Source organism: Somniosus microcephalus, chromosome 8 (assembly GCF_052327205.1).
Source record: "Somniosus microcephalus isolate GS21.2 chromosome 8, FLI_Smic_1.0, whole genome shotgun sequence".
NCBI lineage: Eukaryota > Metazoa > Chordata > Chondrichthyes > Squaliformes > Somniosidae > Somniosus > Somniosus microcephalus.
In genome coordinates this window covers 40,760,507-40,778,338 of record NC_140994.1, presented here as the reverse complement: position 1 = coordinate 40,778,338, position 17,832 = coordinate 40,760,507, and the positions used below count along the sequence as shown (strand labels likewise).

The window sequence follows — 17,832 nt, the reverse complement described above, 5'->3', positions numbered from 1 at the left end:
CCCGTCTACCTTTAAGGGAACTATTGAATGTAACCGTTCACCTTTAAGGGAACTACTTTAGGTGTGGCACTATTTGTTTGGCTTCTGTATACTGTAATACCGATAGTGACCACACCAGTATATAAGTGTTGTAGCAGGATTTCTGGGGCAGATTCGCCCGGACCTTCGAATAGTAAAGACCTGTTTGTTTGTTACTTCTGAAGTCTGTGTATTTATTAACTGCACAACCCACAGACTTTACAAACCCGACGTACAAGTCGCATCTACCCCAGAAACAGTAGCATCGGAAGCTGATGAACCAACCGACGACAGGGGGCCAGAATCGCCTCCGCACCAAGAGCAAGACACTCGGGAAAGGCGCTATCCAGAAAGGATCAGGAAGCCTCCCCAAAGACTGAATATATAAATAGACTATTTTCAGCTAATGTTGCATGTTAAAAGTGTTAATTGTAATTAGTTTGATATTTAATTGTTTAATGAGTGTTATGGTACTGTTAATCTAAAAGCGGAGGAATTGTAATGTATATACCTTTAAGGGGGGAACTATCTTTTACAGCTCATGTATACTGCAATACCGGCAGTGACCACACCTGTATATAGCACTGAATAGTAATCTGTACAGATCAGTTCCAGTGTGAGCCACGTTGAGTAAACACCTGTTGTACCATTCTCCTGCAGTCTGTGTCTTATTATACACAGACACAACAGTCATGATGTCTTTATGCAGTCCTCAATCCCCCCTGTCTTCCAACCATACCCTCAAGTGTTCAGGCTGGCTGCTTGGGGACAAGGGGTATCTCATATGTTACCTGTCAGGAACCCGAGACCAGATACAGAGAAGCATCACAATCAGAGTCACGCCTCTACCACAGCTCTGATTCAGCAAACCATCAGCATCCTGAAACAAAGGTTTTGTGCCATGGAAAGGTCTGCAGGTGTCCTACAATATAGCCCCGAGTCTCCAGATTTGTTGTAGTTTGCTGCGATGCGAGCTCCATAACTTTGCCCTGCAAAGGGGAAAGCCCTTAGAGTCACTTGGGAGGAAGAAATAGAGGTGCAGGAGCAGGAACAACAGCAGGATACCGAGAAAGACCAAGGGCCATCAATTCTACCGGCTGCCAAAGCTGTATGGCATCAGATCATCGAGGAACGCTTTGGTTGAATCATCTTTCCACCCCTGCACCAACAGTCCCTTCTACCATCAGATCCAGTCCTTACACCCTCCAGGTGAATGCCCTCAACTTCACCACTATGGGTATTGCTATCACATCATTAGGTATGGCCAACCACCAACCTAAAGAAACTCTGCACAACAATAAACTGGTTCAAAATGGTTCATTTTATAATTGGAAACAAACAAAGTGGAAAACTTTACTACAAAATTTGTTCACTAGTTTAACAGAAGCGTTAAGCTAAGAACTCTGTTAAATCTGGGCACCTAGTGATTTTGTATGCTGATATCACACAGGGTCATTTCTAAGCCGTTTTATCTTAAGATACAGTAGCAATAACCCCTAAAACATTTTGCTCACTATTAACTTCAATTTGGTCTTATTGCCAACAGCAGTTACTTACTAGTACTTTATAAAGCACTCAATTTACATCGTGGAGTGGGTCCTACAGCACTGGATCAACTTGAGTAGCATTGGGCACATATAAGGGATGAATCTGCTCCAAGTAAGAAAAGGCACTCACGTGGCAGGCATGCAAACCGTGAGTTTCGCTCTGTTAAAATGGACAGAAAATCATGGGCTGCCTGCTCGCAGTTTGCTGAGACATGGGGGTAGAGTTTCCGCTTTGGGCGCTATTAGCAATCTGGGCGCAAATTGCGCTCAAAATTGCGCTAGTTTTCCAAAGTGATTTTATGGCTCAAGTTTTCGTTCAAACTCATTTGCATAATCACAAACGTAAAATCTTCCATGAACCAGCACAATCGGGCAGCGTTTTAGAACGTAATTTTTTTTCTCTTGTATTATAAAATATTCCTTGATATATTTAAGAGTGGTAACCTGGTGTAGTTTTAGTAATACGGCTGAAAATGGGTTTATCACAAAAATAACCATTTTTGATAAGAGTGTCTAGTTCACCATCTGTGAGTAACTCAATTTTAAATAACTGAAAATTACTTAAAGAGAACTATACAGAACTATTTACTAATTAAATTGGTGTACAGTAGTCAGTTTCTTAGTAAATTAGATATTTTTTTATATTTAAAAGCTTTTAAAAGGTACCTATTATGGTTAAAAAAAAGTATATGGGTTACTGGGGTTTATAAACAGAGGCATAGAATATAAAAGCAAAGAGATCCTGCTCGAACTTTATAGATCACTGGTTAGGCCGCAGCTGGAGTATTGTGGACAATTCTGGGCCCCACACTTCAGGAAAGATGTAAAGGCCTTAGAAAGGGTACAGAGGAGGTTTACTGGGTTGTTACTAGGGATGAGGGACTTCAGTTATGAGGAGAGGTTGGAAAAGTTAGGACTGTTCTCCTTGGAACAGGGACGGTTAAGAGGTGACCTAATCGAGGTTCTCAAGATGATGAGAGGTTTTGATAGAGTAGACAGAGAAAAGTTGTTCTCTCTGGTGAGTGGGTCAATAACCAGAGGTCATAGATTTAAAATCATTGGCAAAAGATCTAGAGGGGCGATGAGGAGAATCATCAGGATTTGGAACGCTCATCCTGAAAAGGTGGTGGAAGCTGATTCCATTAATAATTTTAAAAGGGAGTTGAACAGGTACCTGAGGATGAGGAACTTACAGGGTTAAGGGCAAGAAGTGGGGGTGTGGCACTGAGCACGATTGCTCTTTCAAAGAGCCAGCACAGGTGTGATGGGCTGAATAGCCTCCTTCTGTGCTGTAAGTTTCTGTGATTCTATGATTAGTGCCTGTGTCCCTAAAAAAAAGGCTTAATTTTAAGAACTTCGTCGGGACGGCAAATGGGTGCAATTAGCAGAGATTCACCATGGTGATTAATTCGATCGCGGGCATGGCCAGTTTTAAGGGCGGGCCCAGCTTCCAGCGTAATGTTTTATAAACCAGTGCAAAAGATCGTGGAAACTCGATTTATGCTGGGCGTAACTTGCGCTTGAAATTCTTCAATCTTTTGCGCTGGTTTGGCCGATTTTCTGGCAAATTGCGCTCAGCGCAGCCTAGCAGCAACTGTACCCAATGCTGTCTGTGAGTGCTTCTTTCCATGGGAAGTGTCAGGTTGCAGAATCCTAGAAAGTAATTAAAATAAATGTACACTCATTTTAAAATTACAAGCAGCAAATGTTTGCCAGGGACTCATTATCTTCTCCAATGGTTAGTGATGGTCTCTGCAGGGCAGTGATCCAAAAACTAATTTGGTAACCTGTACTGGTGGGAATGATCACTTAAGTCAGCAGTAATCAAAAAGGAAGCGAGACAGCTTTCCAATTAGTCCTGAGATACTTAAGTTTCAATTTTGTGCAGATACTAACAAATAATATTTATCGTTGGGTTAATTGGCATCATTCTAAAATGCTTTACAGCACAACTACTCTGAGGTGATTTTAACCCTAACCGCCCAGCACGAACTGGGCAGGTGGGTAGTTAAATTGCCCATGGTTACTTACTCACTACGGAGTCGCCTGGATCCCACCATTTATGATTTTAACTCAGGCTTCTGGACAGGTAGCAGATTGATGTCATCAGGCCCCAACTACAAGAAACTTTCTGGTATCCGGCACTGATGGGACCGAGCTGGTGCCGGTCGATCAACACTGCCGGAGAAACCAGCACTAATGTTAAAACATACGGATCTTCTGAGCTCCGTATCTAGCAACAAACCCTGTTGCTTAGCAACAGCTTCAAAACAGTCGGCGCAGCTTGCAAGCGTCTCTGCAGCTGAGCAACAGCTTCAGCTAGATGCTTGCAGAGCCAGGAATGGAGGAAAAAAGCAACGAAAAGTAAAAAAAGTTATCTGAACCGACTCCTGAATTTTGCCGGTGGATAGAGCATTCCGGAGATTTAACCTCCGTTTAAATGAAAGTTTCCTGTACTATTTTAACATGGGCCCAATTGGGGACGCCCCCTATGGCTTTCCCGCCAGGTAAAGTCAAATGAGAAGAGGATCCGAGACCAAAAGAGGCCATTTACAGTATGTGTTTAATTTCCTTTTGAGGCCAAGTGCAGCAGGGGTGCGCCTCAGGGCCTAATAAGAAAAGTTTAGGCCTCACCTGCCCCAGACTCCTTCCCCCACCCCCTCTTTTCCGCCTGCAAGGCTCTCATGGAACCCTCTTCCCCACACCTACCTGCCTGCTGGTGGGCAGCCAGGGACTGCCCAATTTTCCGCAGACCAGCAGCCACTTCATGCCTACCTCCCGCCCCAAGTAGACCCCAGCATGTTAATGAGGCCCGGGAGTTAAAATAGCCCGGGCCTCTTTTCTGCTGCAGCGAGTGAATTTCTAACTCACCTCACCACCCACTCACCCAAAACCCGGCTAGAATTAAAAATCAGGGCCAGCTTCATGAGATACAATAAATTCATAAGAATTTAGAATGCAGAAGTCCATCAGGATATTTAAGGCAGTGACGATATCAATGGGGCTGACAATCCGGACAATGGTATTTATAAAAAGTGTTTACAAGTGCACTTCGACATCAGGTGAGGAGTGTATCGGGATCTGATGTGATGCTCCCCACAGTTCAATAGCTTGCTGACACTCACTGCTACCCAAGAAACCATACCCCACAAGAGATCACTACCTTCAAGAAAGGAGAGAGGGAAAAACATTAAAAAGCACTGCTTTCATGAGAAAATGTTTAGTTACCTCTTTTGTGGGGCAAATGAGTCAAGAAATGATTATATGATTAAGTGTTTCAATACAACTTATGTCATTGCTTTATATATGTTTTGTTAACAAATGAAAATAAATTTGGCAAATTTATCATAAAGTTAACTTCCATTTAACAAGGCAGCACTGTTATAATATTATAATGACTGTGTATTGGATCATTTTCAGGTATCATGGATTAATATAACATTTTTAAATGGAGATACCAAAATGACTAGAACATTCATTTCTAGAAAAGGTAGAACTGTCTTAGGAATTCTCATGTCAGTGAATCCAATCTCTAATTTTAATTCGTGATCTGTTTATTCTGTGACAGGAAAACAGCTAATAGGAAGCCTGTAACATATATCTATAAAGATGCAGTAATGTAAAATTGAGAGATTACTCAGAGAAGCAGACAAGATACAATGGTAATCTCTTGCTTCCAGGTAGCTACTAGTGTGGGAAGGTCTTAGTATTACTGAGTATATATACATTTTCAATTGAAGCAAGCCTTTGGCTTAGTGGTAGCATTCTTGCTTCGGGGTCAGAAGGTGCAGGGTTCCAACCCCACTCCAAGTGGAGACCAGAGCTGCAGCTCTGAATGCTGGGTTGACATCCAGCGAGATACCTGGGTGAACTCTCCTGCCTCGCCCCCCCCCACCCCCCAACCCACCATCGTATGGGTTGTACTAGCCCATAGAACCCTCCTGCCATATCAGACTAACCACCCTATCGGTTTGTGTAAAGATGGTCACGGCCATGAAAGGAACCTTCCTGTGAATCCTTCCACTACTTCATGCTATCCTCCAAGGGATGAGCATGAAGATATGACAACTGTTCTTTGACTGTATTTTATTAACTCTGGCTGCATTTATTCTTTGTTTCAAACTTTTCTTTTCATTATTTTTCCTTTTTTTGAAATTACTATTAGCAAAATGCAGTTACCTGTTTGGAGAGCAGGATAATAAGGTTATAGTCTACAGTCTCCAGCTGAAATCTGAACTAAACTGAACATCAAATGTTTCCATTACCTAGTTGTTCTTTTAAAGAAAACATGATAACATGAATAGACATTAAATTGTGCCTGAGTAAAATGGTGCTTTTCAAACCAACATTACCAGGACAAGCATTTCTATCAATTGGCACATTTTGCAAAGTATTTACAGTAAAAAGCTGTTTGTCATCATCAAAATGTCATTATAAGTGCAGTTTCACTGTAACAGGAACAGTTTGAATATCTGTATAATGTCTTCTTTGGAGCTTAGGAAGCTTTTCACGACAAAGGGAATCTCATTATAACTGATTTTCCTCATAGTGCTAAACTGCCTAATATTTTTGTTACAAATATCTTTAAACACATTTTGGGTGTATGAAATTTCTCAAACATATGATGTTGTGAGCTTATCAATCTTACTTCATATTAGTCACAAAAAGATTTATTTTGAACAGTAATAATTCAATTAATTCTATATATAAAGATTGAAATGCTTATTATAAGCAATAGGGCTGATGCTACAATTCCAACAGAAATGGAGCTAGGATCACTGTGTGAACATAATGTTTCATGCATGAGGAGCGGGGAGCTGACTTCACCAGATTTGATGCACTCCATGTTCTTTACTCACGAGTGCTGCTGCTTCATTTACACACCAGTGTTTGTGGTGGCTGTGTGGACAGCAGGAATGGAAGGTCGTTAAGGGAAAGTAGGCAGAACTGCTTCCTTTAATGATGAGGTTAGCTGGTCTCACGGAGGTGGAGGATAGTGATATTTGGGATAGAAGGAAACCCTTCTATGCAGGCAAATATGAGCTGTTGAATCGAGTGAATACTAACTCTCATATCTATAGGTCACTTGTGCAGATGAGAAAGAAATGTTCAGGCCTGAGGAAGAACGATAAGGTAGTGTTACCCACAGTTTGACAACTCATGCCACATTATGTTCATACCACAAGCATTGTGCCTCCAACATGGTGCAGCATCAACTGTGGAACATGGAAAGCACTGATGTAACCAGTCACATCTTGCCCATTATATCCATAATGCTTCAACTTGAACTTTGTGACTCCAAGTCAATTTGCCGTCTGAAACTGCTTTTACACTGTTTAGTCAAATATTCACATAAGGTGGAATGTAGGTTGGGTCCTGAGGTGATTTCCAAATGTTGAAAGTGTAAGTTTTGTCTGTTTATAAAGGAGAAGGCTGTACACAGCCAGAAAGACAGAAACTGGTCTGGTGGCAGGCCTGCCAACTTCCTCACTTTGAACCACCGTGAGGAGGCAGCCTTTCAAATTGTGGGAGAGGGTGTGAGCCAAGGACAGGTAGCAGCCCAACAAACACACTCACTCAGTAATACCAGCCCAGCAGCAGCTCTATATCAGAACTGTAACTGTCTGCAGAACCATTTCACGTGTTCATCATGCCAACACATGTTTATTTTCTCTTTGTGTAGGGACCTCCCAAGATGACATACCTGTCATCAGAGATGAGCAGGAACCTTACGCATCCCACCATGCACGCACCAGATCAAGTGCATTCACCTCAGGTGAATCAGAAAGAGAAGGTCAAAAGAGAGTACCTGGTGAAGCACAGAGCACAAGTGAGGAAGAGCAATTTGAGGCAACAGATGAGCAGCAACAAAGTGGACAAAGGACCAGGGCTGCATCTTCTTCTACTGCCAGGTCCACAAATTCTTATTTCAGAGGGGCTGCCTACAAAGGGAAACTCATTACTGAGAATTTTCAGAGGTGCCTGCATGATACGTCAAAAATTCTGCAGAAGTGCTACTCTGACATTTGTGTACTCATACGAGAATGATTGGGAAACCGATAGGGCATTGTAGAGTAAGCAGTCACTTTACAGCCATCTGCAGGAGATGCTGGAAAGATAGATGTTGCGCTGTGGCCTGACTATTCCTGGGGTCCTACACTGCTGGCATATGTGGCGGAGCGGAACCCCACGCCCCCTCCCCCTCACCCATAACTGGGAAGGCTATTCTTCTAAAGCAGAGCAGAGTCATCTGGAGACCCAAATTGGCCAAAGATTGTTTTTTAAACTCTTTGGCTCCCACTGGAGCCACTCCAACTAGAGAAAGAAACTGATCAAGCTTAACTGGCTTGTGTTACACTGAAGCTTTTCAAGGAAGTTAAGGGAGAAATTTCCCAGGGAAGCTCGGGAATTCCCCAATATGCACCCAGGATATAGACACTGGGGAATATCTGCGCACACCCTGCTCCCTCCCACAACTGGAATTTAAAGGTCTGGTCCAAATGGGGCAGCGAGCTGGGATCTGACCCATATTCTGGGCTCTCCTGGGCATAAATTATGTGTGTGGCTTCTCTCATGGATGTTGTGACTGGGGATATAGAGATACAGGTTCTAATTTACAGCACCTAATCATATCTGATTTGGAGAGACTAGGGGATCAGCTCGAGAGAAACCTGATGTGTGTCTCACACACCTAAGTGGTGGAGAGTGATCTGTTCCCATGTAGATTCCAAGTCATTCACAAGGAACACTGAGCAGCTGGAATGGACCAGGAGGAGGCATCGATAAGGCAGTTACCTTTCATGCCTATTCCAGCCGTGTTCTTCAGAGGACTGAAGAAGCGGCAGGATGCAAGGAGGAGCAGCCAATGTAGGGGCCAAGGTATTGGCAGTAGTTGTAGGGTTATTTCATAATTCAGCAGAAAGAATTACATAGGAACAGGAGGCCATTCAGCGGCTTGAGCCTGTTCTGCTATTCAGTTAGATCGTGGGTGATCTGTACCTCAACTTAATTTCCCTGCCTTTGCTCAATATCCCTTAATACCCTTACTTAACAAAAATCTATCCATCTCAATTTTCAATGTTTCAATTGACCCAGCCTCAACAGCTTTTGGAGAAGAGATCTCCACGGTCCTTTATGTGAAGAAATGCTTCCTGACATCACCCCTGAACAACCTAGCTCTAATTTTAACATTATGCCCCCCTTGTTCTGGACTCCCCCACCAGAGGAAATGGTTTCTCCCTATCAACCCTATCAAATCCTTTAAACATCTTAAACAGCATGATAGCCATGTCATGAGGCCTCCATTGCAGAGTAACAGGCTGCCACTGCACTTTCTCTCTCCCTGAGGTAGCACTTAGAAGGGGCATAAGATTAGGTAGTAGCTGTCACAAACCATACACTCTCATCAAGGGCAAGCAACAGGGAAGCAAAATAGGACAGTTCTAAAATAAAGTGGGTGCACCTAGCGTGTAGGTTTATTCTCGGAAGGAACATATGAATGTTGCAGGCTGTGGGTTATAGGCAGGTAAGGTAATAGAGGCAGTCCATGTTATTCTTGGAGCCAATATATTATGATGAAAACTGTTCATGAAGAACACATTTACAGATTTAAGTAAAAGTCCTATCAATCAATGGCTTCTGGCTGCACATCTGCATAGGCTTCAGGCAGACCCTTCCCTCCAGCTGAATAGTTTCCCCTACCTGGATAGCAAGAGACACTTTATAACAGATTCTAGTAATCTTTGACACTTTCATGACTACAGAGCAGTACTTCCCCACATCAGTGTGTCCAAACATGGTTATGGTACAGGCTACTTCAGCAAGCTAATTGGGTGAAGGTCTAAGCTTCACTGTATTTGAGTTCTGCCTCTGTTCAGGAAGCTTTTAATTGTTCTATTAGCCAGGGTTACCATGGGTATCCTTGGTCCCCCCTAGCCGACAGCCATCAAGTTTCTCTATTCCTTTATATAGTGGTGGCAAGTTGACTGTCAAAATACAAGGCCACCGTGGGTGCTGCTGGTATATCGTGCACTAATCTTCATTACTCTGTGCTATGTTCCAATACCACTTATACATTGATGGAATGAAAGCCTTTTCTGTTCATATAGGTCATGGTGCTGTTGCTAAGGGCCCTGGTATGCACATCATCAATGAGGACCTGAACTTGTAAAAGGCCCTCTACCTGGTAAAAGCACTGAGTTGTCTTGCTCTACTGCTCCTTTCTATGGAGAAAGTGATGGAAGTGCTTTCTCTGGCATAAGGCTTCAATCACTTGTTTTAAGCATTAGTGAACTGAAGACTAATGAATGCTGCAAATAGCTTGGAAGGGTCTGGTGGTGTAATGGCTAATGCTGTGAAAACTTTCATAACCATCAGCAGGGCTATCCCTGTGCTAAATATTGGGCTCAAGTAGATCACCTCACTCTGTGACAGCCTCCCTCATGAAGGGTAGATGACAAAGACAACTCTCCTCAGGCATCCTTGACTGGGTGCAAATAGATCTGAGGACTTGGCTCCTGAGCTGCAATCTAGTGGGTGACAGACGCCTGAGGCACAATCTGTCTGAACTCATCATTCACCTCCAAATCCATCATTGCTGCTGGAAGACCCAATGGAATTCCCAAGCTGAGCTCTGTGGTTACTGCTGATGAAGCAGCTATTGTCAGCAACAGTGCTGTGACAAAAAGATTTGCAAAGGGATCTTGCAATGCACAAGCAAACAGCAGCAGAAAGTAATGCACCAAAGTAAATGCCAAACTAAATATATGAAAAGTGAAAATAATGGGAACAGTCCCCTCACACTTTAAGAAGCAAAGTTCTGAAGGCCAGAACAGGAACTTCCAGCAGGCGATCAGTGATAAAAGAGTGAACAGCTGAAAACGATCACAAAGTTTGGTGTGGGATCAATTTATAGAAGGATCACTACAGTTAAGAGGTGTAATGAAATCCCCACATGCACCATGTCAGGCCTCCAAAAAGCACAAAAAATCTGAACAGTGAACTTGGTGTTTGGTGAACTGGATGTTCAGGCCTACTTACCTGATACAGTGAGGTGCGCTTATGAAATGTGTGAATGCGATATCAGAGAATCAGTTCTAATATTTAACGTGAAGCCCTAAATTAATCCCATTAAATATCATTGTAAATAATTACAATTTTAGAAGCTAACAAATTGCACGCAGTAAAATAACAGCAGCAGTGATTATCAATGATATATAGCCTGAAAATTACTGATGGTGTGCTGATCAAGGGTTAACTGAGTTTTGAATAAGCTTTTTGAGGTTTACAAAGCATTCATGTTAACCCCTAATATTGCTGTTTTAAAGAGCAGCAATTAATTATACATAAGTCTGCACAATGAGCTCACCAGTGGCATGACAAGATCAGTGATGAGAGCCAGCACCTGTTAACAGTGCTAAGCAGCCATTCAAATCACTGACTGTAAAATAAAGCAGCTTCATGATTTGTATTTGACCTCATCTCACTAAAGTGTTAACCAGTCCACCTCTCAGGAGATTGCAAAATGAACATTTGTCACACAAGCAATATTTGAGCAACCAGTTCATATAACAAAGGGCTTTTGCTGTTACAGCCCTAGGTCATTTTATCATATGACTTAGATACTCGGCTGAAACATCTGATCATAACAGATGGGGGATCCACCTACGGGGAAACCAGTGATGCTGAACCCAAGAGGATATCTAGAGCAGGCTTTAAATTTGTAATACTGGGACAGAGCCGTACTGTAAGGTACCCCTTATAAGTCAAGACAACTGCAGTGCTGTTTTAAGATCTCGGTGTTTGATAATCATTCTGTTTGTTGCATAAGTTTTATTGTATCTGGGCATTGCTTCTTGCATGGTTGGCACAAGGTCAATGAGTCGGGGCTGCAGTAGGTTGCCTAAGTCTCTCAGGAGCCATTCTTTATTCTTCCTTTATTGTCAAATAAGGGTCAGATAGATTACTTAGAATGCTGACAGTAGTTAACAGGCTTATGTCTCTTAAATTTTAGTGCCATTGCATTTTAAAAGCATCCTGTACAATATCCTTAAACTCAATTTGAATTCTAAAAGTTCAAGACAATGATGACAAATCTAAGTCTTATTCCTTGCCCACGTAAACCTGAACTATAACAATGTAAAGCTTAATAACAAAGTGTGGATAAATAAGACTAAGATGTATATGGAAAGCTTTAGATTCAACTTATCAAGCCTTACAAATATTGTTTTCTGCAAAGTATTTAAATCTGTCACATGGTCATCAATGTGCTCCATCATTTGCTATAGTGTAACATTGCATTACTATACCACACCTTGTAATGACATAAGGTGCGAAGCACAGTATAAAGGTACCGATGAAAGTACTGATCTTCTTTGTTGCCCGTTGTCTTCGCCGCTTCTGCTCTTCTAGGCAGCGTTGTCTTACACTGCAAAGAAATAAAGATAAGCAACTATACAGGATATTCTATGAAGTCAGAAGCATTTGCTAGTAAGAATCACAGAAAGTAAAAATTAGCATGGTTTTCGGAGTATAAGTCGCCAGTAATATGATCTAAAAGGATTACTCTATTTTGTGTTATAAAATCAGCAAGAAAGACCACACGGTTGGAAGGTATGCAGTTTATAAGCAGTTCAATTGCTATCAATATTAAAACTAGCCAACTATAGGTCATTGTCATAAGAGATTTCATCATTTAAAAATAGACAAAATCACTTCAAACATATTTTGCTGTTTATCACCACAGCTGTCAGATCAATACAGTTTACAGACAGCACTAATCATCTTACAGAAGCAGTAAGGGCAATAATTCAGAAATGAAATTTACTTGACATTTAACTATTAGTCAGCATAAATATGTCTTTAATTAGAACAAACACTGTATACATATATTAGGAATCTTAAGTAATGTAATATATGTATATTATGTAAAATGTTATTTAGCAATTCTAATACATTTATGACAAAGACCATATTTATGGTGTTGTGTATGAGCAAACATTAAAAAGGTATACACTAAATTTAGTTCTTCACTATTTTATACTTGAATGATATGATCCGATAAAGACCAGATAGCAATGGCAATATTAGTCAATGTGGTTCCAGGAAAAGATTTTTCTTTTATATTATTCAACCTAATAAATGGTGTCAAATGGTGGAAGTGATTCCAACTGTATATAATCGACTTCACTAATTTCATCCAAATCAGTTTCAACTTTGACTAAGAGAAAAACAGGTTTGGCTGAAGCACACATTTGTTTCAGTTCAGAGTTTCTACCAGACAGGCTATTTTTTTCCATGAGCTATCCTTGAAGAACATGCCCTCACTATAATATGTAACAAATATATTATTATTGAGCTATGTCTTGGACCAATCGTGACTTGGCTCAACATACTACTAGTGGACAGTTTTTTAAATTTTGTGATGAGAGTCCAGACTGCAGCATACTCAGCCATTTATTTGCCCCAAGGAAAAGCAACCTACCATACCCAAGGTCATTACCAACAACTGAGTTTACAAGTTCCTTCAAATATGAACAATGTATGATAGTGCTTTGTTATCCGAAAACACCACGTTAGGTTCCACATATACACTGTTGACACCTAGCTTTACCTCACCACCAGCTTTCTTGACCCTCCACTGCCTCTGATTTGTCACGCTGCTTATCCAACATGCAGTATTGGATGAGCAGAAATTTCCTCCAATTAAATATTGGGAAGACCAAAGTCATTGTCTTCAGACCCCGCCACAAACTCTATTCCCTAGCCATCCACTCCATCCCTCTCCCTGGCAACTGTCTGAGGCCAAACCAGACTGTTCGCAACCTCGGTATTCTATTTGACCCCGAGATGAGCTTCCGACCACATATCCTCTCCATCACCAAATCGGCTTATTTCCACCTCAATAACATTTCCCATCTCCACCCCTGCCTCAGCTCATCTGCTGCTGAAACCTTCATCCATCCCTTTGTTACCTCTAGATTCGACTATTCCAATGCTCTCCTGGTCAGCCTCGCACCTTGCACCCTCCGTAAACTCGAGCTCATCCAAAACTCTGCTAACCGTATTCTAACTCGCATCAAGTCTGGTTCACCCATTACCCCTGTGCTCGCTGACCTACATTGACTCCCGGTCCAGTAAAACCTCAACTTAAAAATTCCCATCCTTATTTTTAAATCCTTTCATGGTCATACCCCTCCTTATTGCTGTTACCTTCTCCAGCCCTACAACCCTCTGAGATCTCTGCGCTCCTCCAATTCTGGCCTCTTGCACACCTCCGATTTTCATCGCTATACCATTGGTAGCTGTGCCTTCAGCTGCATAGTCCCTAAGCTCTGAAATTTCCTCCCCAAACCTCACCGCATCTCTACCTCTCTCTCCTTTAAGACACTCCTTAAAACTTACCTCCTTGATCAAGCTTTTGGTCACCTGTCCTAGTATCTCCTTATGTGGCTCGGTATCAAATTTTGCTTAATAATGCTCCTGTGAAGTGCCTCGGGATGATTTACTGTGTTAAGAAGGCCAATGGAATGTTGGCTTTCATTGCTAGGGGGATAGAATATAAAAATAGGGAGGTATTGCTTCAGTTGTACAAGGTATTGGTGAGACCGCACCTGGAATACTGCATACAGTTTTGGTGTCCATACTTAAGAAAGGACATACTTGCTCTCGAGTCAGTACAAAGAAGGTTCACTCGGTTAATCCCGGGGATGAGGGGATGGACGTATGAGGAGAGGTTGAGTAGATTGGGACTCTACTCATTGGAGTTCAGAAGAATGAGAGGCGATCTTATTGAAACATATAAGATTGTGAAGGGGTTGGATCGGGTGGATGTGGGGAGGATGTTCCCGATGATGGGTGAAACTAGAACTAGGGGGCATAGTCTTAGAATAAGGGGCTGCTCTTTCAAAACTGAGATGAGGAGGAACTACTTCACTCAGAGGGTGGTAGGTCCATGGAATATGCTGCCCCAAAAAGCTGTAGAAGCTACATCATTACATAAATTTAAAACAGAAATAGACAGTTTCCTAGAAGTAAAGGGAATTAAGGGTTACGGGGAGCAGGCAGGAATTTGGACATGAGTCTAGGTTCGGATCGGTCATGGCCCTGTGGGTAGCGGAGCGGGCCCAGGGGCCGTGTAGCCTGATCCTGCTCCTATTTCATGTGTCTAATTCTGTTAGATTCAGGAGATGGTTCTGTGATAGTGGATTGGCAGTTAGGATCAGATCAGCCATGATCTTATTGAATGGCGGAGCAGGCTCGAGGGGCCGATTGGCCTACTCCTGCTCCTATTTCTTATGTTCTTATGTTCTAAAGGTGCTATATAAATGCAAGTTGTTGATAATTTACTATTTGATTATTAAAAACCTATAGCTGAACTCACAGTTATAGCAGCAGATACCTTTCTTGGAACTAACTGATGTAATTCAATGGCCACAGAATGACCAAAATGGTTTGCGTTGTGTCTTAAAATGTACTTCAGTTGCTGAACCATCCTTGGCTGCTTACTAAGGAAAGTTAAGGAGGTTATCAAATTGAAAGAAAAGACATACAATGTTGCGAAGATTAATGGTAGGCCAGAAGATTGGGAATTTTTTAGAAACTTGCAATGGACGACTAAAAAAATAATAAAGAGGGAGAAAATAGATTATGAGAGTAAACTAGCAAGAAATATAAAAACAGACAGTAAGAGCTTCTACAAGTATATAAAAAGGAAGAGAGTAGCTAAAGTAAACATTGGTCCCTTAGAGGATTAGACTGGGGAATTAATAATGGGAAACAAGGAAATGGCAGAGATTTTGAACAAATATTTTGTATCTGTCTTCACGGTAGAAGACACTAAAAGCAACCCAATAATAGTGGAAAATCAAGGAGCAAAAGGGAGGGAGAAAGTTAAAACAATCACTATCACTAGAGAAAAAGTACTAGGCAAACTATAAAGGCTGACAAGTCCCCTGGACCTGATGGCCTGCACCCTAGGGTCTTAAAAGAAGTGGCTGCAGAGATAGTGGATGCATTGGTTGTAATCTACCAAAATTCCCTAGACTCTGGAAAGGTCCCAGCGGATTGGAAAACCACAAATGTAATGCCCATATTCAAGAAAGGAGACAGAAAGCAGAAAACTATAGGCCAGTTTGCCTAACATCTGTCATTAGGAAAATGTTGGAATCCATTATTAAGGAAGTAGTAGCAGGACATTTAGAAAATCATAATACAATCAAGCAGAGTCAACATGGTTTTATGAAAGGGAAACTGTGTTTGACAAATTTATTAGAGTTCTTTGAGGATGTAACAAGCAGGGTGGATAAAAGGGGAACCAGTAGATGTAGTGTATTGGGATTTCCAAAAGGCATTCAATAAGATGCCACATAAAAGATTACTGCACAAGATAAAAGCTCATGGTGTTGGGGGTAATTTATTAGCATGGATAGAGGATTGGCTAACTAACAGAAAACAGAGAGTCAGGATAAATGGGCAATTTTCAGGTTGGCAATCTGTAACTAGTGGGGTGCCACAGGGATCAGTGCAGGGGCCTCAACTATTTACAATCTATATTAATGACTTGGATGAAAGGACCGAGTGTACTGTAGCCAAATTTGCTGATGATACAAAGATAGGTGGGTTAGCAAGTTGTGAGGAGGACACAAAGAGTCTGCAAAGGGATATAGATTGGTTAAGTGAGCAGGCAAAAATTTGGCTGATGGAGTATAATGTGGGAAAATGTGAAGTTATCCACTTTGGTAGGAAGAATAGAAAAGCAAAATATTATTTAAATGGAGAGACTACAGAATGCTGCAGTACAGAGGGATTTGGGTGTCCTCATACATGAAACACAAAAGGTTAGCATGCAGGTACAGCAAGTAATTAGGAAGGCAAATTGAATGTTGGCCTTTACTGCAAGGGGAATGGAGTATAAAAGTAGGGAAGTCTTGCTACAACTGTGCAGGGCGTTGGTGAGACCACACCTAGAGTACTGCGTACAGTTCTGGTCTCCTTATTTAAGGAGGAATATAGTTGAATTGGAGGCAGTTCAGAGAAGGTTCACTAGGTTGATTCCTGGGATGGAAGGGTTGTCTTACGAAGAAAGTTTGAGCAGGTTGGGCCTATACTCATTGGAGTTTAGAAGAATGAGAGGTGATCTTATTGAAACATAAAAGATTATGAGGGTGCTTGAAAGTGTAGATGCTGAAAGGGTGTTTCCCATCTTGAGGGAATCTAGAACTAGGGGGAATAGTTTCAGAATAAAGGGTCACCCATTTAAGACGGAGATGAGGAGGAATTTTGTCTCTCAGAGGGTCGTGAGTCTTTGGAATTCTCTACCCCAGAGAGCGGTGGAGGCTGGGTCAGTGATTATATTCAAGGGCTGAGATAGACAGATATTTGAACTACAGGGGAGTCAAGGGTTATGGGGAACAGACAGAAAAGTAGAGTTGAATCCAAGATCAGATCAGCCATGATCTTATTGAATGGCAGAGCAGGCTCGAGGGGCCGAATGGCCTACTCCTGCTCCTATTTCTTATGTTCTTATTTTCTTATGTTCTTAATGGGTGTTCAAACAGGGATGGGATATGAAACAGTAAAATTTAAAAAAATTCTCTTCCTTAAGGGTTAAGAAGTTTTAATGGCATGGTATCTGCAGTAAAGTGACCAACCATGGATGTTTGCTAAAATTAGTACAGGAGACCTTTCTTACAAACCTGAGTTAAATGAATTTTATGGTTGTGGACTTTACTGAAGTTTGACTTTTTTTATTCAATGTCTGGAAAATCTGTTTAAATGAACAGGAATACATCTTGCAATTTTTGAACTAGGAGACCTAATCCTTATCACGGGAAAATCATATTTTATCAGAGGCAACTTCATAAACCTAATAAAGAGGCAATTCAAAGATGTAATATTCTACTGCCCAGTGTTTTCACATTTTAATAATATAAAGCTGGCAAAATACACACACAAAGGTTTATTGTGATTTAACAATAAAATTTCATCTCAAGCTAAAACTTTCTTAGTCTGAAACTTGAGTCTCAAATATCAATTATGGTTGTCGGCTACTCCTAATTTGGGCATTTTCTATGGCAGGAAGACCAATTTCCTTCAGGATTGGTCCATTTTGCAGAAGGTGTATTTGTCTTTGAAAAAAGATTTTAAGAAGTATGGAACAAAAAAAAATGGGGGAATTATTAAAGTCCACTAAACCCCACTCAAAAACTTAAGGATTTATTGGCAAACAGTTGAAAAGTAAAAATGCCCCAAATCATCTGCAAGCGAC

General features: G+C 41.4%; 1 protein-coding gene across 2 annotated transcripts in view; it reads right to left on the bottom strand.

Annotated features, from left to right (window-relative positions):
• The window catches only part of LOC147113477 (G protein-coupled receptor 26-like), a 37,473-nt gene that overhangs the window by 17,399 nt on the left and 2,242 nt on the right, over positions 1–17,832 (bottom strand). For both annotated transcript variants that reach the window (XM_085994616.1, XM_085994617.1), the window contains one exon: positions 11,878–11,991. In XM_085994616.1, coding sequence (XP_085850742.1) covers positions 11,878–11,991 — 114 coding nt within the window. The remainder of the gene's footprint in view (positions 1–11,877; positions 11,992–17,832) is intronic.